The following is a 23,222-nucleotide window of genomic DNA, read 5'->3' on the forward strand; positions in this document are numbered from 1 at the left end:
CTTATCTTTGTGTATTCAGCAATTTTCAAAGCCATCATTTCATCCAAATCCTTTATATAAATTGTAAACAGTTGAGGAACGCAGCACCAATTCCTGTGTAACCACTTGTTACATCCTGCCAACCCGAAAAAGACCAGTTTGTGCCTACTCTCTACTTCCTGTAGCCAGCTAATCTTCCATCCATGCCAATCCTCCTTCAATCTTACAATCCGCAGAGAACTGTCTCTCTCTGGTCCTGGCCTCTTGTACACCACCCATTTCCTTCAGCCACAACTGGCAGCTGCTATTTCAACTCTGACAATGCCTCCCTTTACCTTTCTGTATGTCTTTCCTTACTAAAGGCACTTCATGAAACCTCTTTTTCTAATCATGGTTTTAGCCATATAATGCAATATCTCTGTGGCTCAGTGTCAATCATTCTCTAATTGCACTCTTATACAATGCCTTGTGACATTTTACTATGATTGACCATACCATTTTTCTCCAACGCCTCTCCTCTCTCAAGTGGGCCTGCTTCCATCCTTATCCACTAGTGGCAAGAGAACCAATTATATGGGTTTATGTTCTCTATCATGCACAGCTGTCTCCAGAGTCCCCAAAGATCCCCTTGGCCAACTCCAAGTTCTCAGCTACATGCTGCCCCTTGGCAACATTGCCAGGATTTTCTGCACACCTTCATGGCATGTTTTGTGGCAGTGGAGACACCACTGCCACTGTCAATAGCTTTTCCCATTCTATGCATCCCATCCTCCAGCAATACTGAGAAATCCACAGTGGGGGTTTGCCATTGGTAAGACCGCAATATTTGGCCAGAAAATTCCAACCATTACTTGTAAGCATAAACACCAACTTTACTTCACTATCTCTCTCAACCCTTCTGGTTTGTTACATTGATTACCCAACATGCAGCACTGACTGGCAGAAATTTCCTTCAGCTAAATATTGACTTTGATCTCTGCTAAAAACTGTTTGCTAGCCGCTAACACAAACCTTCTTCTTGGCAATTGCCCAAAGCTAAACCACACCATCTACAACCTTGGCATTGTGTTTGATGCAGAGGTGAGCATTTGTTCACATACTCACTCCTTGGCCTAGCCCTCCTATTTCCACCTCCACAATATCATTCAACTCCACCTCTGCTTCACCCCATATGTTGCTAAAGCCTTCATCCAAAATATCATTATCTTTAAACTTGACTATTTGGCTGGCTTCCTGTTTTCCACCGTCCATAAATTCAATTGCATTGAAATGTCTACTGCCTATATCCTAAATTGTAGGAAGTCCTAAGCATCAAATATCCCTGTGCTGATTGACCTACATTAGTTCATGGTTAAGCAACACCTTAAATTTAGAATTTTCATTCCTGTTTTCAAATCCCTCCATGGCATCATTCCTTTCCACCTCTAGCTACATTGGCCTGGCCAAATGTTTTAGGTCTCTGCGCTTCTCAAATTTAGGCCTCTAATGCCCCATCACTGGCAGCCGGCCAAACAGTCAAGCAGCATATAAGCTGAGACAGAGATGGAGGTGAGTGATGTTACGGAGGTGGAAATAGGAGATCTAGGCCAAGGAGTGGGTATGTGAACAAAAGCTCATCTCTGCTTCCAGCTGTCCAGGCCATAGGCACTGCAATACTCTTCCTAATCCCCTCTGCTTTATTCTTCTCCTTTAAGAGCCTTGTTAAAGCCAATCCTTTTGTCCAAGCTTTTGGTCACCTGTCCCAATATTGCTTTATGTGACAAACTGACCAATTTTTATCTGAGAATTGCTTCTGCGGAGCCTCTCAAGACATTTTTAGAAGATGCAATTGCTGAAGATGCAGTATAAATGCAACATACTGTTATGCTACTGCAGTTTAATTTTAAGTAACATTAGTGAGATGGTGGTGTAGTGGCAATATCACTGGACTACAATATAAAAGCAGGGAGGTCTTGCTGCAACTGTACAGGGCACTGGTGAGGCCGCAGTTGGAGTACTGTGTGCAGTTTTGGTCGCCGCACTTGCGCAAGGATATTTTGGCCTTGGAGGGAGTGCAGAGGAGGTTCACTAGGCTGATACCGGAGATGAGGGGGTTAGACTATGAAGAGAGACTAAATAGACTGGGTCTGTACTCGTTGGAGTTTAGAAGTATGAGGGGGGGATCTTATAGAGATATATAAGATAATGAAAGGGATGGATAGGATAGAGGTAGAGAAATTCCTCCCGCTCAGAAAGGACAGCAGGACTAGAGGGCACAGCCTCAAGATAACGGGGGGGGGGGGGGGCAGTTTAGGACGGAGTTGAGGAGGTACTTCTTTACTCAAAGGGTGGTGAATCTCTGGAATTCTCTGCCTGTTGAAGTGGTGGAGGCTACCTTGCTAAATATATTTAAGTCACAGGTAGATAGGTTTTTGACAGACAAGGGAATTAAGGGTTATGGGGGGAAAGCGGGAAGGTGGAACTGATCCACTTCAGATCGGCCATGATCTTTCTGAATGGTGGAGCAGGCGCGAAGGGCTAGATGGCCTACTCCTGCTCCTATTTCTTATGTTCTACTAGTAATCAAGAGGCCAGGAAAACATGCTGGGAACTTGGGTTCAAATCCCATTACGGCAGCAGGTGGAATTTAAATTCAATTTAATAAATCTGGAATACAAAGCTGATCTCAGTAATGGTGACCATGAAAACATTGCAAATTGTTGTAGAAGCCCATCTGGGTCATTCTTGTCCTTTAGGGAAGGAAATTGGTCTTTACATGGTTTGGTCCACAAATGACTCCAGCTTCTCAGCAATCCGATTGACAGTAAGTGCCCTCTGAAATGGCCTAGCAAGCCAGAGTGCAAGTGCAATTAGGATGGCCAACAAATCGCCTTACCATTGATACCCAGATTCCATGACAAGAATAAACGGAAAACAAAAATTTACCAACCAAGTTACGAAGAGCACTTATTCACAACTGCTCATGCACCAGGGTAATCTGGCTGCTGACCTTACTGCAGCCTTGGTTCAAACATGGAGACAGGCTGTATTTCAGAAACGAAGAGGGAGTGTTTGCCATGATATCAAGGCACTATTTGACCGAGTGTGGCACCAAGGAGACACGGTAAAACTAAAGTCAGCAGGAATTAGTGGGGTGAGGTCAGGACTATCCAGTGGCTGCAGTCATAATTGACGCAAAAAGATGATAATTAAGGTTGTTGGAGGTCAATTATCTCAACCCAGCACTGAGCCAAATTGTTTTATCTTCTTCCTCAAAGACATTATGATAAGATCAGTGGTAAGATGTTCCACTAAAGATTGTGTTCAGCTCAATTTCAATTAATCAGATAATTAAGTGGTCTTCCAGCCCTGGACAATGTGTAGGTATAGGTTGAAAAACTGCAATTACCATTTGTACCACTCAGGTGTCAAGCAATTATCATTCCCAACAAGAGAGCTGAACCACCTGCAGTTAACATTTAGTGGTATCAGCATTTCAGGTCTGCCACAGACTTGTTAGGCTGAATCTGTGTGTTATATATCTTGTGTAGATCCTCGAGTTCTCGACCAACAACATCCGGTAGATTGCTATTGGCCAACAACTTAACTGAACAGCAAATAAATAATCACAGTGGCAAGAGCAAGTCAGAGACTGGCTGTGTGGCAGTGAGTGGCCACCCCAAAATTTTCCAAAGCCTCTTCAGCACTGAAATTACAAGCATATTGGAAGAGGTCCATACCCTCCACAATGGGTAATGTTTAAAGGATGCACTATGGAGTGCAAAGCTTCTTCATATGCACTTCCAAGCCCATGACAACTGCACCAGGTATAGGACAATTCAATCACCTTCAGTTCTTCTCCAAGTTGCGTATCATTCTGACCTGGAATTATATTGGACATTCCATCAGCAGTGGGTCAAAAATCTCACCCAGCCGCATTTTTGAAACGGTTTCACTGCATGAATCAGTGATTCAAGAAGGTGCCAATTTTCTCAGGGTAGTTAAGGATGAGTACTAGATACTAATATTTTCAAGAATGCCCAGATCCTTTTCCTTTCACATTTAGATCAGGAAGGAACTTAGCTACAAGAATCTGAGTAGTGAAAGTTTATGGTGGATTATGGAGCATGAGGGGAAATGAGATCCATTTGTCATACACATTTGTCACATTCAACATTTATAGTTGGATGGGGCAAACCAGGCAGTGCAAAATATTCAATGTGACAGTAGTAAGTTTTAACAGAATATCAATCAGTGCAAAATAGACAGTTAAGTGAGTACTTCCTCAAGTTCATGACAGACCACTTTATATTACACCATTAGAATTGCTAAGTCACACAACGATCGGCCAGATACGACATCAAGTTTGCACAGCGCTGGTACAGTATAATCGCTAATTTATTTTAAAGAAGTACATTAATCTAGCCAGGGATGCTGACACTCTGGTCTTGCGTTGCCAACAGATGCCTGGCAGGCTGTTAATACAGCAGAACAAAGTTTTTTTAAAAATGTAATCAGCTCATTTTTAGTCAAAAAAGGCTTTCATCTTGGAATGGCTAACATCAAAGCACATGGATTTACATTCACCTGAAGTAGCAAACCCACATGAGAACACATTTTTCATTTTAGTTACTAGTCAATTACACGGTTTCTGAACTTCCTCCAAGTGGGGACATTGAAATCAATACTCACAGGGCTGTCTGATGTATCATCTGCCAGCTGCAAACCAAAGTAGTCTCGTTCAGTCAGATCAAGGTGTCTGAAGACTAAATCCAATAGGATATGCCCCTGATCGTGTTTCTGGAAAATCAAAAATAGAACAACCATAAACATCTCTCAAATAATGCAATATTGCATCACAAATTATTATTTTTATTCTTTGATGGTGTGTGGACGCCACTGGAAAGGCCTGCATTTGTCGCCCATCCCTAATTTGCCTTGAATTGGCTATTTCAAAGGGCAGTCAAGAATTAACTGCATTGTTGTGGGTCTGGAGTCGCATGTAGGCCAGACCAAGCAAGGATGGCCGATTTCCTTCCTTAAAAGGACATTAGTGAACCAGATTTTTTTTTAAAACAATAATCAATAATGTTTTACAGTCACCATAATAGAGGCTAGCTTGCAATTTTAAGATTGTATTCATCAAATTCAAATTCTACTAGTTGCCATGTGTAAGCTGACCTAGATTTTAGATTTTGTTTTAGTAGAATTTAGTTTGCTTAAGGTAGAGCGGTTCTAAATTCACACAGATTTTTTAATGAGCCTTGCTTAGAAGTCCGGATGGACCTATGGTTTGAATGTCTCGGAAAAGGGACACTGGAAAATTGAATCATCATCTTGTGCTCGTTGTGAGATCATTCTAACCTTTATGTCTTGTTTACAGTTCATTTTCCTTGTTTTAATAAATATTTTATTGTGTAAAGTTCATCAGTAGACTCCTATGAAATTGCTCACCAACTTCCCCCCCACAGTTTCTAAGTTGGAGTCTATCAGGCCAGGTTTTACACTGGGATCTGACTCATCCAGTATTGTCAGTTGGGATGGTAACTAACTTGACAATATTTAAAGGCTTTTACAACATATGCATTCTGCAACAGACTAACAAGGTCAAGTCGCCATAAGTAATAATCAGGTAGCTAATAAGGGTCAGATTCAAATTATTTTTGCTAACATTCCTACCTGTATTTAAAACATGCTGTGAAAATATGTATGGGAAGATAACCATACAATCAGGACTACTAATCACGTAAACCAATGATAGCTTGTGCAGTAATAACGTCTTAATAAATAAGGAGATTACACAACTAAAGATAAGGAAAACATCTTAAAATACTAAGGCAATGTGCACAGATGAATAAATCCAATGACATTAATCCTTACAACATGATTAATAAATATGGTTAACAACTTCAAATTAAGGTGAGGCAAAGCCAGAATTTAGTATAAAATATGGTTTTGGGGATCATTTTGTGTGTACTCCAAATGATGGGAAATTGGTTGTTGTTGTTGTTCTTGGGGTCAGAGGCAGAATTCCTGCCAGTGCGAGAACCACAATTGCAGCACTGTTCCCAGGGGTAGAGGCAGAAGTCCTCTCAGTGTGGGAACCAGGCAGTACTGTGTGTTTTCAGGGGCAGTAGAAGAATTCCTGTCAGTGAGAAGGCCTTGAAATCTGTAGCGATATACATTTTGCTCTTTATTTCCTTTAGTTAATAGCACAGTTCAAGGAGAATCTCAGTGGGAGTTGGATAGTAAAGAGTTAAAGAGGCAGTAGAGGTGGAATAAGGTGACACATTTAAGGGAGAAGGTGCCAGAGCAACAGGGAGGGAGATCAAGTTATGGTTTCATGATGAGGCCCATATTACAGGCTGAAGGGATAGTATCTTATTTTCCCTTCAGAACATAACATTGCCTTGTTTTTAGAGCCATGCAAGTGGTTTAGAAACCTTTCACTTAACATGGAATTCAAGTGCACTGTTGTTTTATTTTATCCTTTATGTAATTAACTTTAGCGATATCTGTCAGAGTATTTGCTTGTTAGTTATATCTCTTATCAAACTAAAAGAGTTGATGTTAATTTGGGATCCAGTAATGAGACTACGTGCAAGTAAATTATATCAAGTCTACATGGTATTATACATGGTATTACCACATATGGTATTAACCATATAGACTTGTGGTTAATAAGTCTATTAACCTTATGATAGGTTAATTATAGGATCACTAGTCCAGTGGTATTACCACCACTGAATCTCCCAACAACTAAATTACACTTCAACTTGAAGATCATGCATGCTCCAATCACATGCATGTATTTTTATGTACCATTACTATCAGGAAACTGAATCTGAAGCATTTTGATCAATAGTTTACACTCCAAGCACAAGAACAGATGACATGTACCTTGTTAGAACAAATCCAATTTTCTTGGAGCAATTAAAAGTACACTACAATTAACTGTGATGATAAAGGACTACAACTACTTTATTCTTTCAAATATCATTTATTTGATTGAATATTGTTTGCACAATCTGCTTGTCATAAAACGTTACATCTCTATATTAGAGGAGTTTAGGAAGTGGTCCAAATACTGCTCTGGTCCCCTGCGAACTGGTGGGACACAAAGATATCACATTCTACTGACAGACAACAACATCAAAATGGCAGCTTTCAAATATCACATGAATTCATAGTTCAAAAGAGAGGGGAGTATTATCTTACACCAGGCCAGACTTGAATTCCATGTTAAGTGAAAGGTTTCTAAACCACTTACATGACTCTAAAAACAAGGCAATGTTATGTTCTGAAGACCACTTTTGGGTCTGAAGGGAAAATAAGATACTATCCCATCAGCCTGTAATATGGGCCTCATCATGAAACCGTAACTTGATCTCCCTCCCTGTTGCTCTGGCACCTTCTCCCACCTCTACTGCCTCTTTAACTCTTTACTATCCAACTCCCACTGAGATTCTCCTTGAACTGTGCATTGTAGAACTTTGCATCCTCAAACTTGGTATTGTTGAACTCAGTGATTTCAATCTCCATCTCAAAGTATCATTCTCTCTCATTCTACCTCCTTCCACACGAAATCTCTCCTGCCATTTATAAAAGTTAACATTTCAACCATATGACCTTAATGGCCTCTTTACACTACAAGTCTTCCAATACAAGACCTTTTCTGATGACTGACTTGTTTTTCCCCACCTTTCACATTGTTCTACAACTTTCAGCTTTCCAACTCCACTATCTATTCTTGAGGGGGAATAAACTCTCAAATATTTCCATCTGCTCTCTCAAATTAAAGTTCCCCATTCACTGGACATTAATTCTCCACAAAACCTCTGTAGCTGTGATCTGCTAAGCCACCCTTTCATTGGCAGATTTGGTACAAAAGTAAGAACATAAGAACATAAGAAATAGGAGCAGGAGTAGGCCATCTAGCCCTTCGAGCCTGCCCCGCCATTCAATAAGATCATGGCTGATCTGTTGTGGCTCAGTTCCACTTTCCCGCCCTCTCCCCATAACCCTTAATCCCCTCTCTTATCAAGAACCCATCAACCCGCTTCTTAAAAATATTTAGCGAGGCAGCCTCCACCACTTCAACGGGCAGAGAATTCCAGAGATTCACCACCCTTTGAGTGAAGAAGTTCCTCCTCAACTCCGTTCTAAACCGCCTCCCCTTTATCTTGAGGCTGTGCCCCCTAGTCCTACTGTCTTTTTTGAGCGGGAAGAGTCTCTCCACCTCTATCCTATCCATCCCATTCATCATCTTATACGTCTCAATGAGATCTCCCCTCATTCTTCTAAACTCTAACGAGTACAAGCCCAGTTTATTCAGCCTCTCCTCATAGCTCAATCCCCTCAACTCCGGTATCAGCCTAGTAAACCTCCTCTGCACTCCCTCCAGGGCCAAAATATCCTTGCGCAGGTGCGGCGCCCAAAACTGCACACAGTACTCCAGCTGCGGCCTCACCAATGCCCTATACAGCTGCAGCAAGACCTCCCTACTTTTATATTCAATCCCCCTCGCTATGAAGGCCAGCATCCCATTCGCCTTCCTGACCACCTGCTGCACCTGCAAGCTGGGTTTTTGCGACTCATGCACAAGGACCCCGAGGTCCCTCTGCACCGTCGCCTGCTGCAGTTTTTCGCCACGTAAGTAATAGTCCTTCCTACCATTCTTCCTACCAAAGTGGACCACCTCACACTTGCCAACATTAAATTCCATTTGCCATTTCCTGGCCCATTCGCCCAGCCTATCTAGATCCTTCTGCAGACTCTCCACACCCTCCGCACAATTTGCCTTTCCCCCAATCTTGGTGTCATCAGCAAATTTCGACACCCTGCACTCGGTTCCCTCCTCCAGATCATCTATATAAATGGTAAATAGCTGAGGCCCCAGCACCGACCCCTGGGGCACCCCACTAGTCACCAACCGCCAATCCGAATAGCACCCATTGACCCCCACTCTCTGCCTCCTATTTGACAACCAATCCTCTATCCACGCTAACACCCTACCCCCAACTCCATGTCCCCTGACCTTCTGCAATAACCTCTTGTGAGGTACCTTGTCAAACGCCTTCTGAAAATCCAGAAAGACCACATCCACCGGCTCTCCTCTATCCACTGCCCTAGACACATCCTCATAGAACTCCAGCAAATTTGTCAGACACGACTTCCCTTTAATGAAACCGTGTTGCGTCCGCCCTATCAAGCAATTCCCTTCAAGATGCCTCGCAATTTCCTCCTTAATGACGGATTCTAACATTTTACCTACCACAGACGTTAAACTAACCGGCCTATAATTCCCCGCCTTTTGCCTGGCACCCTTCTTAAACAACGGCGTAACATTAGCCGTTTTCCAATCTTCCGGCACTTCCCCGGAATCCAGCGACGTCTGGAAAATAACCACCAAGGCATCCACTATAACCTCCGCCATTTCTTTCAGAACCCTCGGATGCATTCCATCCGGTCCTGGGGACTTGTCCACAATCAGCCCCTCCAGTCTGTCGAGCACCACCTCTCTAGTAACAGTAATGTCATTAAGACCCTCCATTCCTACCACCTTTCCATCTCTAACACCCGGCAAATTATTCACGTCCTCCTCCGTGAAGACAGAAACAAAAAAGTTATTCAAGACCTTAGCCATATCCCCATCCCCTACCACTAGCTCCCCTTTCTCATCCTCTAAAGGACCAACGTTCACCCTAGCCAGCCTCTTCCTTTTTATATATTTATAAAAACTCTTGCTATCCTTTTTTATATTAAGTGGTGGCCCAGCCTCATAGCTTCTCCTACCCTCCTTTATCAACTTCTTTGTCAATCTTTGTTGACATTTAAACCTTTCCCAATCCTCTTCTCGCCCACTGCTCTTAGCTACTCTAAATTCCTCCGCTTTTAATTTAACACTTTCCTTCACCTCCTTCGTTATCCACGGCTTATTACCTCTCTTCCTACTGTCCTTTTTAACCATCGGAATAAATTTCTGCTGAGCACCAAGAAAGATCTCCTTAAAGATCCTCCACTGCTCCTCAGCAGACCTACCTTCCAACGCACTCCCCCAGTCCACATTTGCCAATTCTTCTCTCATCCTACCATACTCCCCTCTATTCAAACAAAGGACGCGTGTCCGGGAACCCACTTTCTCCTCCTCCATCTGCACCAGAAACTCCACCATACAATGATCACTCTCTCCAAGAGGATCCTTCACCGCAAGGTCCCTAATTCTACCCGCCTCATTACATAGCACCAGATCCAAGATAGCTCGCTCCCTCGTCGGCTCCAACACACACTGTTCAAGGAAATTATCCCGGCAGCATTCCAAGAACTCCTCCTCGAACCCACCTCGTCCAACATGGGTCGACCAATCAATATGCAGATTGAAATCTCCCATAACTACTGCCGTCCCATTCCTGCACGCCGCACTTATTTGCGTGTTAACAGCCCGCCCCACCTCCAGATCATTATTCGGGGGCCTATAGACGACACCCACCAGCGTCTTCCTCCCTTTGCTGTTCCTAATCTCCACCCACAACGATTCCACGTTCTGCTCTTTGGCTCCGATATCATCCCTTGCTACCACCTTGATACTATCCTTAATCAGCAGAGCTACGCCACCCCCTCTTTCCTCCTGCCTATCCTTCCTAAACACTTGATAGCCCTGTACATTCATCTCCCAGTCCCTGTCACCTTGCAGCCACGTCTCTGTAATGGCCACCAGATCGTATCCATTTGTGTCGATCTGCGCCACCAGCTCATCCACTTTATTCCAAATGCTTCGTGCATTCAGATAAAGCGCTTTCATCCCAGCCTTCACCTGGACCCTATTTGCCGTAACGCCACCAATTGGGACATCCTCGGCCTCTTCCCTTACCTGTACCCTATCCTTAACTTTAGACCTCGTAGCGTCACCTACCCTCGCACCCTCCCCCCCCCAATTAGTTTAAAGCCCTGTCTACAGTCCTCTTTACTCGATTCGCCAACACTCTGGTCCCAGCACGATTCAGACCAACCCCATCCCGCCCGAACAAGTCCCACCTACCCCAATACTGGTGCCAATGCCCCATAAATTCGAACCCATTCCTCCCACACCAATCCCTGAGCCACCCATTCACTTCCTTTATCCTGTCAACCCTACGCCCGTCTGCACTCAGTTCAGGCAGTAGCCCAGAGACGACCACCTTGTCGGTTCTACTTTTGAATTCCATTCCCAGCTTCTCATACTCCCTCCCCAGATCCTCAGTCCGCACTTTGCCTACGTCGCCAGCACCCACATGTACTACAACGACCGGGTTCTCACCCTCCCACTCCAGGTTCCTCTGCAGCCCAGCTGCGACATCCTGTACCCGAGCACCAGGCAGACAACACACCCTTCTGTGCACTTTGTCATTGTGACAAAGGACAGTGTCAATACTCTTCACCCCACTATCCCCAATCACTACTACGTTCCTTTTCCCCTTCTCTTTGCCTATGTCCTGCTGCATCACTGTACCGTGTGCAGTTTGCTCACCAACCTCACCTGCCTCGTCCTCCTCAGTAAAAGCTTTATTGTCTCCAATCCCTATCTTTGTGCAACTTATGACCCTTATCTTCACATCCTCAAGTCCAAAGGGCACAGAGACTGGACAATGTCTTACACTAATAGTTTGGCCATTAGCGCAAAGCAATATCGTCCAATCACCCCACTGCACTCTTCACTCACCATCACTGCCCAAAGTATTAGCTCAGGTATGTTCACCCAGAGAATTGAGGGGGTAAGCAGACAACAGTGCAGCAACTGACACATCAAAAATGAATAGCAGCTGCTGGTATGGCATATGAAGAGGAAGATGTTGTTGGCCATAGAATCAGCATTTTCGCATGGCTGAACAGTGTTCCTTCCTTCCACACATCTGACGAAGGAACACCATTTCTGAAAGCTTGTGGGATTACTATCAAATAAACTGGTTGGACTTTAACCTGGAGTTGTGAGACTTCTTACTGTGTTTATGCCAGTCCAACACCGGCATCTCCACATCATGACTACGACTGGAATCAGTAGCCAGTCACTCCAACATGCTGCCACTCAGATATTTAGAAGTGCACATTACCCAAAGTCAATGATGTGGAGATGCCGGCATTGTATTCCAAGCTCTCCAATCACTTGATGAAGGAGCAGTGCCCTGAAAGCTCATGATACTAAATAAACCTGTTGCACTTTAACCTGATGTTGTGGGACTTCTTATATCGCCCAAAGTGGCACTGAAAGGAACCTCAATAGTATGAAGGGTCTCAAAGTACATTCTGGCAGCTTTGAAGTTGTGTATGCACAGATCACTCTAGAAAAGGTATAGAAGTTGTTTTCTATAAATGGCATGAATGGGGTCTTTGTGAGTTGTCTACAGAGAAATCACTGAATGACACTATTTTTGTGCGGTGAAAAGACAGATGTTCACAGACTGTTAATACATCAAAGAGATCCAGTAGTTTTTGCAGAGGAGTGACACAAATCTCTTGCAGCTGGTAATGGAAAGCATGCTGTATCCTGTTCAAGCTATTGCTGCACTCTTCTAGATTCCCCTTGGTACTTGGAGATCATTTCTCTTTACAGCTATTCACAAAGCACTTTGGAACAGTCTCCATGTTAAAAGGTGCTTAATAAATTGCAAGTTGTTAGTTCATGACTTGACCACATTGTACCAATGTTGAGTTCATGAGCCACAGCTATGGTAGAAAGCCTAGAAAACAATGAGAGGCATGCGCTTTTGGATTAGAAGATTTAGTCCAGTGAGCTGTAATCAAAATGCAGTCATCAAAACAGCTCCCAGAAAATAAAGTATTCATCTCCATCATATGGTTCTGCAGGTTACTTAGAGGCTGCACACAAATAAACTGGATTCCTTTACTGTTGGCATTGATCAAAGAAATTCTAATGACCAACAGTACTATCTAGGCTCTCTGGACCGTCAGGGATTCTACAGCCCATCACTGAAAAAAAGGAAACAAAATAACGTATCCCTGACATGTTTAATGAATTTGTGCTTACCACAGTGCCCACTGACAGCGTGCAGTGACCTTGTAGCATTAAGTTACAGAAGAAAGAAGTCCTGACCCGGTATCAGTGTTTTACATGATGAGTGATGGCAGCCATATTTGGACACCTTCATTACAGTGGTGTAATCTGCCAAGCAGTGAGAAATTTGTGAATTTATAGTGCATCCATAATGAATGAAATGTGCTGAATGACACATGGGTAACTTCCTGTCCCAAAAGATTCAGTTAACAGCTGAAGGAGCTCGGCATCTCGGACAAGGATGACTGTCGTCATCAGAGTCATAGTTCTGAGTCTGGCTCTAATCTGAATGTTATGAGAGAATCTCAGCTGGTTCTGCAAGTACTGGGAAATGTGCTCTTACAAAATCTTTCCTGGCACCTGCAACTATACAAACATTGGGCGTTTTAAGTCTGCCCATTTTATATACCAACAATACTTGTAGTTGGCCAACAGAATTCATAGATAGTTTAGAAGTTCCCTGGAATTTAGCTATGCCTATTTGAGGACTCAAATATATGAAAGCGAGGACAATGAATTGGCTAATTCTCCAGGCTCATCTTCCGACACGTTATTCAACATTGCTTTATGCAAGACTCAACCTGTAGCCCCTTCTGACATAAATGTATCACCACTCATTTAAGAGTCCTTTCTGGACTAACTGATTTATTTAAATGAATTGAGAGCAGCGTGAACATTTTTAATTTCACGCATTTTCCCGAATAATCCCAGTATGAGGTTATTCAGGAAAATGGCCAAAGTACACTCAGTGACAAGTTATTCGGAGTATCTTAATGGCATAGCGTGTTTTAGGGAGGCAATTCCAGCTAGATACCTAGACAGTTAAAGATACTGCCACCAATGTCACAGTATTTACAAATCTGGGATGCTCAAGAGGCTAGAATTGTACAGATAATTCAAAGTTGTGAAGTGGGCGATTACAAGATAGGAAGGTGCAAAGTCATGGAGGGATTTGAAAGCAATGATAATTTTACAAGTGAAATACTGCTGCATTAATACAAAGAAAGTCAACGATTCCAGGGTAGACATGACCTGGAGCAAGGACATTGACAGCAGAGCTTTGGATGATGGACAGTAAACTGCAGGTGGCCAGCCAGGTGTACACTCGAGTATCAGAGGCTGGAAGTAACAAAGGCATAGATTAACAAATACGGTCGGGGTGGAGTGGGGTATGTAGAAGGAGGTGGGAAAAAAAGTGGTATTAGATGACAGATGCGTGGACGGAAGCTCATTTCAAGGATCAAATATGCCACTCTGGTTGTGAGCAGTCAGATTCACCCTAACAGTGATATCCAGACAGTGTTATTAAGTATAGTGCACAATATTCTACTCTCAATTTATTCCTATGAGAATACAAGCAAAAGGATAGTGAAATTCAACAACCTTGGATGGGTGAAGCATAATAATAATAATAATAATAATAATAATGAAGAAATCTGATTACTGCTCAATTACACTCTGTAAGGACTTTAATAAAGGAAAGCAAAATACTAGTATAGCACTTTTCATGCCATCAATCTGTCTCACAATATTTTACAATAACATCTACTTTATTAAAGCACTTTGTTGATTCTTACAAATGAAAAAGTAGCAACTGATTTGCACATAGCAAGATCCCACTAACAGCAATGGGAAAAATGATTAGATAATCTGCTCATGACGTCAATTGGGGGATAATCATTAGGTGTACTATTCTCTGTACTTAGGTTACACTATTCTCTCGCTCTTCCTACACAGGTTTTTTTTTAAAACCATTCACTTGACAGTACAGACAGAGCTCTAATTTAATACCATTTCCAAAAGGTTGAAGCCTCAAACTGGAATTACCCTCATTGTGTTCTGGGGGAACTTTGTCCATCACTGGCTTGGCTTTACAAGGAAGCACAACCTGTGAATTCCATAGCACCAATCTAGCTGTGAGAAAGAGTGGCCAGTGACATCCTCCAGAATAGCAGACAGTTCCCTGATAACTCCCTCTCTAACTCTCAATCCATAACTCTTTTAAGGTTGAAAAACTTATGCTCAACTCTTCCCCAATCCTCAGTCATAGACAAGGCAGAGCCTGTGTCAATGACAGGACAGGGCTACTCTCTGGTTCAGAGTAGGAAGGGATCAAGGTGGAAGTCAGGCTTGGACAGGGATTGGCCAGGAGTTCACGCAGACATACACCAACTCATCGACAATGAGGGCATTTTTGGTATTCATTTATGGGACATGGGCATTACTGGCTGGTCGGTGTTTACTGCCCATCCCTAACTGAGTGGTTTGCTAGGCCATTTCAGAGGACAGTTGAGAGTCAGCCACATTGCTATGGCTCTGGAGTCACATGTAGGCCAGACTAGGTAAGGACAGCAATTTTTGATATTCAATAAAAAAAATTGCTACAAGTAAAGCAAGCTGCAATAAATTTGATGTAGAAGTTCCTTCTAATGATTGGATACATATCTTGCATATGTTTGTGGCAACTGATGCCTATTGGTCTCCCACAAGAATTGAGTGTATTCAAATAGCACCATGAGAATTGGCTGTTTTATTAAATGTTTTTATTCAGCAGGTTGTAATCAAATTTCAAATATGTCAAAGTGAGCAAGCTTTAGCATTCAAGTAGCATTAACATTCAAAGATTTCTTGCCTGAAAGAGTTTTCACTTCATGTTTTGAAACGACTGCATGTTGCATTTATATAGTGCCTTTAATATAATTAAAACGCTCCAAGGCACTTCACAGGAGCATTACAAAGTATGGCATCGAGCCACGAGGAGATTATTTGGTCGGATGACTAAAAGCTTTGTCAAAGAAGTAGGTTTTAAGGGGAGTCTTAAATGAGGAAAGTAAAGCAGAGATAGGACACTTAAGAAATATTACAAGTCACTTAAATGTGAAAATGTAGTTTGACATTCAGTGATACTCCAATGAATTATGCTGCATATCCTTTAGCTGGTTATTTGTGTTTATGCAAATTTGTGGCTTGTTTTGGCACCTTTAGTACTAGTAACTCAGCAACACATCTTGCATGACGGATGCCTTTCACTAAAGTTTTATTTCTATTGGCCAGCATGTCAGTTTAAGCACTGACAAAGCTATGCCAATGCTATCTTCTGAACTATCTCCATTTAATTAAAAAGTCGGATTCAAACTTGCTGCAGCATTGGTTGGTTATGTACAAAGAGCAAACTTTGTTGACCTCAAAAGTGGAAAAGCAATTATGAGGGCCATTAAACACACAGGAATACATGAAAGAATAACATGTGGCTGAATATAGCTACTAAAGGAAAAGGAAGAAAGTTGGAACAGAATAACAAACCTGTATTTATTCAGCATCTTTCATATCCTTAGCACTTCACAGCCAATGCGTTACTCAAAGTAATCACTGCTGCTTTGCTGGTGTATGAAACAGGAAGGTCCATTAACGAGATAATTTTGCTTCGTTGGAGTAAGATGATAGAAGGATTTGGCCAGGGCATCAGGAGTACTCCCTGTTCCTCAAATTATTCCTCAATTATTGTCAAAGTCTCTTGCGCATATCCCAAGTAGATAGGCCATTTTATATTTCATTAGAGAGCCTACAATAATAATTTTCTCAGTGCTACACTGGAATGTCAACCCAGATAGAGGGTTGTACTGGAATGGGGCTTGAGCTCACGACTTTTCTAACTTAAAAGCAAGAATATTTCAAAATGAGCCAAACATTCCAGCAAAAAACCTATAAAAGGAGGAAGGGGAAAAATGCACTCAATTCCTGACAAGACTTAGCCAGAGACCAAGAAACAAAATTCAAGTAAAGCAACAAATTAAAAGATATCATGTAAATAAATTTTCTTTATTCAAAACAAAACAAAGAACACCACAGAAACAGGCCCTTTGGCCCACCAAGCCTGCACCAATCACGTTGTTCTATCTGGACCAACCGTCTGTATCCCTCTATTCCCTGCCTGTTCATGTGACTATCCAAATAAGTCTTTAATGTCACTGATGTGTCTGCCTTAATCACTTCACTTGGCAATGCATTCCGGGCCCGTACCACTCTGTAAAAAACCTTCCGCTGCAATCTGTACCTTGAACTTGTGCCCCCTCGTAAGTGTCATTTCTGCCCTGGGGAAAAAGCTTTCAACTGTTCACATTATCTATGCCTCTCAATTTTATAAACTTTCATCAGGTCACTCCTCACTCTGTCTTTCCAGGGAGAACAATCCCAGTTTATTCCACCTCTCCTCGCAGGTAATACCCTCCACACCAGGCAACATCCTGGTAAACTTGTTCTGTACTTCCTCCAAATCGTTCACGCCCTTTTGGTAGTGTGGTGACCAGAATTGGACACAGTATTCCAAATTTGACCTAACCAATGTTTTATATAACTGTAATGCAATTTGCCAACCTTTATACTCAATGCCCAGGCCGATTCGTTACTTTAAACTTGTCAAGTATCGATGCACACATGGTGACAACTTTTGATAGACCCACGTGATCATAGGCTACCTGGGATACAGGACACTGTGCACAAAGTTCAGTTTTTTTGTTTGGCTATTTTTCCTGACGTGAAAAGCCTAGTACAAGATTGTCCCATGCTAACAACTCGACCATATAAAACAGAAGCCCAAGAACCTAGCTAGCTAATGAAATGAGCCAAGAGTTTTGATTTTCCAGCTTCTGCAATGAGAAGCAACTAACTTTTAACGGTGAAAAGAAATGTGGTTCAGGTCCTAAGGTTTCATGACTTGGAATGTCAAAACAATTTGCAGTAACGACTAACTAGAATGTCACAATGACAATGCAATATGTATGTTAAGCACACCGATTCACAACACATCTCAAAGAAAAATAAATCTCTACAGTCTTTAAGGAATGTAGAAAAAAATCATGGATAACTTGCAGCAAGGCCAAGCCAGTACTCAGGCTGCTGATAGCTTTCCACTGACACAAGTCATTTCACACTTCACCTCTGTGGGAAGATTTACCATCAACCAACTGAAAGGGCCTTCTCTGATGTACTCAGGATACATGCTCCTGGGGCACATGTTTAACCCTCCTTAACCAACCATAGCATTCGATTCATTTTTTTTGATAGATCTTTTCATTGCAATAGAATAGTTTTCTTTCTACAATGCATCCATTTTGGTAGGAACAACAGTAAAATGGACTGTTATTTAAATGGTAAAAAATTTCAGCATGCTGCTGTGCAGAGGGACCCGGGTATCCTTGTGCAGGAATCACAAAAAGTTGGTTTGCAAGTGTAGCAGGTAATTATGAAGGCACATGGAATTTTGTCCTTCATTGCTAGAGGGACGGAGTTTAAAAACAGGAAGGTTATGTTGCAGCTGTATAAAGTGCTGGTGAGGCCACACCTGGAGTACTGTGTACAGTTTTAGTCTCCTTACTTGAGAAAGGATGCGCTGGCACTGGAGAGGGTGCAGAGGAGTGTCACTAGGTTGATTCTGAAGTTGAGAGGGTTGGCATATGAGGAGAGATTTAGTAGACTGAGACTAAACTCATTGGAATTCAAAAGAATGAATGGGGATCTTAAAGAAACATAAGATTATGAAGGAAATAGACAAGGTAGAAACAGCGAAGTTGTTTCCACAGGCAGGTGAAACTAGAGCTAGGGGCATGGCCTCAAACTAAGGGGGAACGGACTTAGGACTGAGTTGAGGAGGAAATTCTTCACCCAAAGTGTTGTGAATCTATGGAATTCCCTGCTCAGAGAAGCAGCTGAAGTTACCCTGTTGAATATTTTTTAAGGCAAAGATAGATAGATTTTTGAACAGTAAAGGAAGCGGAACTGAGTCCACAAAAAGATCAGCCACGATCTTATTGAATGGTGGAAGAGGCTTGGGGGGCCAGATGGCCTACTCCCGCTCCTAATTCTTATGTACAAAGCATTCTTCAGGGATGGCACCTAATCAAAAGGTTCCATTACTGCAAAAATTATAAGGCTTAAAAAAAAAATTAGACTGTGGCTGAAAGTTTAAGAATTTAGTTAAAAGAACATTCTAAAACATTAAAGTTTTAACCTTCATACAGAATATGGAAAATTACGTCATTGCACTAAATATTACGTTGACTGTTATTTTATATTTAGCAAGCCATCTCTAATCAATTTCCTCTGTAGGATATGAACTAGTGAGTTGAAAATCATGTGGCTAAAAGTATCAATGATAAATATCTAATCCAAAAACAAGGCAGTTACGCTCTCGCAACATATGACCTAAAATCAGCTGGAGAATTACTAAACTTTGTATTTACAAAGCATGAAGGTTGCTTTTATTTTTGTATTTACCAATGTGACTGGAGGAACAGGATTAAAACTTACCAGCAGCGTTTAACCTTTTCAGGCAGGTTAAAACAGTGGAATTACAGAGTTAATTCCCTCCTCTCCAACAAAAAGATTGTTGCAAAATAAGTTACTTTTAAAGCATTGTACTTGGGAGAAACTGCAAAGGTCAGCACCAAGTGTTACCAGATTTTGTTAACAGTACTTAACTGTTACACACAAGTTGACAAAATCGCATGCAAATATAACCCAAAACATTACAAGTACATGTGTAGCTCAGGAGGGTGAACCACGAAAACCATGATGGCCCTAAGCTTGCATAATGACAGTTGATTAATTTCAATAAATAATAAATAAGCAAACACTTGGTTTATATATATGTATACACACAGAAACACCCAATGTGAACAGTGGAATGTTACCTCAAAAATCACAGATTTCCCCTCCAGCTCCCATCTGCAGGTCAACATTCACAACCAAAACGACACCACAATAAAAATGGATAAATGCAGCATGACGCCTTCTAAATGTACACAAAAGTTGAACAGCAGGCTGTTATTCATGTGACAAATAACAACCAATTCTGCAAGTAAGAGCATGCCTAACAGCAATGGAATTGCTCCTCAGCATGGAGATAGTACATTCCAGGGCGGAAACTAATAAAATTGATGGCTGGTTGAAAAACAACTTGGACCTGGAGTTTCAAGTTTGTTATGTTTTCTTTTTAATGCAATTAGCCTAAATGAGGCCAAACCAGTATACAAAATCGAGGAATTAACAAGAAAATTACAGCACAGGAACAGGCCCTTCAGCACTTGTAGCCCATGCTGATCATGATGCCCTAACTAAGCTAAAACAAAAACCTTCTTCCCTTACTTGGAACATATCCCTCTACTCCCTCTCTATTCATATACCTATTTGGTTGTCTCTTAAATACTGCTAATGTCCCTGCTTTCACCACCTCCTCTGGCAGTGCATTCCAGTCACCTACCATATTCCATGTGGAAAAACTTCCCCTTAAACTTTCCCCCTCACACCATGAGCCTGTGCCCCCTTCCACCCTGGGAAAATGCCTCAGACAATCCACCCTGTTTGTCTCAATTTGGTAAACCTCTATCAGGTCTCCTCTTAGCTTCCATCTTTCCAGTGAAAACAACCCTAGTTTATTCAACCTCCCCTCAAGGCCAGGCAACATACTGGTGAGCCTTCTTTGTACTCTCTCCAAAGCTTCCACATCCTTCCCATAGTTTGGTGACCAAAACTGCATGCAATGTGCCAAATGCAACCTAACCAAGATTTTATATAGCTGCAATGTGATTTGCCAATTGGGGCACTCAGTGCCCCAACCAATGAAAGCAAGCATGTCATATGCCTTTTTAATCACCTTGGCCACCATTTTTAGGGAACTGTGGACCTGCATGCCCAGATCCCTCTGTATGTTAATGTTTCTCAGCATAAAGCTTTGTTTTTAAAGCATTTGACTCCACTACAATGCATCCACTCATCACAACGCGATTATAATCACAAGACAATATGGCAGTTAATTTATTTAATCAGGCTACAGCAACAAACTGGTTTTGAAAATGACTTGCTCGCTTTACTGGTACTAAAACTGTAAACTAGCTGAAATATTCAAAAAGAACATGACGGGACACCTCCACATATGCAATGTTTTAAAACTGTACTGACAAATTATAAAAATTGAAAATCCCATACTTATATCTTCAGAAAATTCAAACAAGATAAAGCTCAATAAAAATAAATTCCTTGATTTGAATTATCAATCTCAGGAAAGATTATTACAAAAAGCAAAATATTTGAATTCCCAGAATCTGAAAAACAGAAAATACTGCTAATAGTTAGTAGATCATGCAACATAAATGGAGAGAAAAGCAGGGTTAATGTTTCAGACCAATGAACTGTTTGGTGATGTTAGTATCTACAGGATGTTAAAAACATTAACAATCTTTTCTTTCCACAGATGCTGTCCGAACGTAAGTACTGTCAGCATTTTGTTTTTATTTCAATAAACCTATGGTCTAGAAAGCTCAATGTCCTCTGATCAGCAGCCTATTACTGTTGCTCCAAGAGGCTGCCAGGATATGAATTTAATTTGTTACATGTATCAGTATGCACTGAAAACTATTGTTTCTTGCATGCTATACAGACAAGACATACTGTTCATAAAGAAGGGAAGTAGAGAGTGCAGTATGTGTTAGTCATAGCTAGGGTGCAGAGAAAGATCAACTTAGTGTGAGGTAGGCCCATTTAAAAGTCTAATGGCAGCAGGGAAGAAGCTGTTCTTGAGTCGGTTGGTGTTTAACCTCAGACTTTTGCATCTTTTTCCTGACAGAAGGTGGTGGAAGAGAGTACGCCCAGGGTGCATGGGGTCCTTAATTATGCCGAGTAGCAGGAAGAAGTGTAGACAGAGTCAATGGATGGGAGCTTGTTTTGCATGATGGACTGGGCTATGTTCACAAGCTTTTGTAGTTCCTTGTGATCTTGGGCAGAGCAGGAGACATACCAAGCTGTGATACAACCAGAAAAAATGTTTTCTATGGTTGCATCTGTATAAGTTGGTGAGATTCATAGCGGACATGCCAAATTTCCTTAGTCTTCTGAGAAAGTAGAGGCACTGGTGGGCTTTCTTAACTGTAGTATTGGCATGAGGGAGAAGGACAGATTGTTGGTGATCTGGACATCTAAAAACTTGAAGCTCTCGACCACTTCTACTTCATCCCCTTGACACAGAGGGGGCATGTTCTCCACTGTATTCCTGAAATCAATAACTATCTCCTTTGTTTTGTTGACATTGAGGGAGAGATTATTGTTGTTGCACCAGTTTTTCTAACTCTTTCCCGTGCTCTGTCTCATTATTGTTTGAGATCCACTACGGAGGCATCATCAGCAAACTTGAAAGGCGAGTGGAAGGGGAATTTAGCCACACTGACATAGGTGTATAAAGTGTACAGTAGGTGGCTGAGGACACAGCTTTGTGGAGCACTGGTGTTGAGGATGGTCATGGAGGATGTGTTGCCTATCCTTACTGATTGCAGTCTGTGGATTAGGAAGTTCATAGAACATAGAACATAGAACATTACAGCGCAGAACAGGCCCTTCGGCCCACAATGTTGCGCCGACCAGTCTTATTTTTAAAAAAAAACATTGACCCACTAATCTAAACCAATCCCTTTTCGTCCATAAACCTATCCACCAATCTCTTAAACGCCCCCAAACTAGGCGCATTTACAACTGCAGCAGGCAGGGCATTCCAGTCCCTCACCACCCTCTGGGTAAAGAACCTGCCCCTGACATCCGTCCTATAACTACCCCCCCTTAATTTAAAGCCATGCCCCCTCGTGCTAGCTTTCTCCATCCGAGGAAACAGGCTATCACCATCCACCCTATCTAAACCTCGAATCATCTTATATGTTTCTATAAGATCCCCTCTTAGCCGCCTTCTTTCCAGTGAAAACAACCCCAAATCCCTCAGTCTCTCCTCATAGGACCTCCCCTGCATACCAGGCAACATCCTGGTAAACCTCCTCTGCACCCTCTCCAAAGCCTCCACATCCTTCCTGTAATGTGGGGACCAGAACTGCACACAGTACTCCAAGTGCGGCCGCACCAGAGTTGTGTACAGTTGCAACATGACGCTGCGACTCCTAAATTCAATCCCCCTACCAATAAACGCCAAGACACCGTACGCCTTCTTAACAACCTTATCTACTTGATTCCCAACTTTCAGGGATCTATGTACACATACACCTAGATCCCTCTGCTCCTCCACTCTATTCAAAGTCCTCCCGTTAGCCCTATACTCAACACATCTGTTATTCCTACCGAAATGGATTACCTCACACTTCTCCGCATTAAACTCCATCCGCCACCTCGCGGCCCAGCTCTGCAACCTGTCCAAGTCACCCTGCAAACTTCGACACCCTTCCTC

The 23,222-nt window shown here is 42.1% G+C and overlaps 1 protein-coding gene across 4 annotated transcripts in view; it reads right to left on the reverse strand.

The window, feature by feature from the left end:
- The window catches only part of ptpn4a (protein tyrosine phosphatase non-receptor type 4a), a 307,923-nt gene that overhangs the window by 160,134 nt on the left and 124,567 nt on the right, over positions 1 to 23,222 (reverse strand). For all 4 annotated transcript variants that reach the window (XM_080199483.1, XM_080199485.1, XM_080199482.1 and 1 more), the window contains one exon: positions 4,651 to 4,758. In XM_080199483.1, the coding sequence (XP_080055609.1) occupies positions 4,651 to 4,758 (108 nt within the window). The remainder of the gene's footprint in view (positions 1 to 4,650; positions 4,759 to 23,222) is intronic.

Source organism: Carcharhinus amblyrhynchos, chromosome 11 (genome assembly GCF_965287045.1).
Source record: "Carcharhinus amblyrhynchos chromosome 11, sCarAmb.v2.hapA, whole genome shotgun sequence".
NCBI lineage: Eukaryota > Metazoa > Chordata > Chondrichthyes > Carcharhiniformes > Carcharhinidae > Carcharhinus > Carcharhinus amblyrhynchos.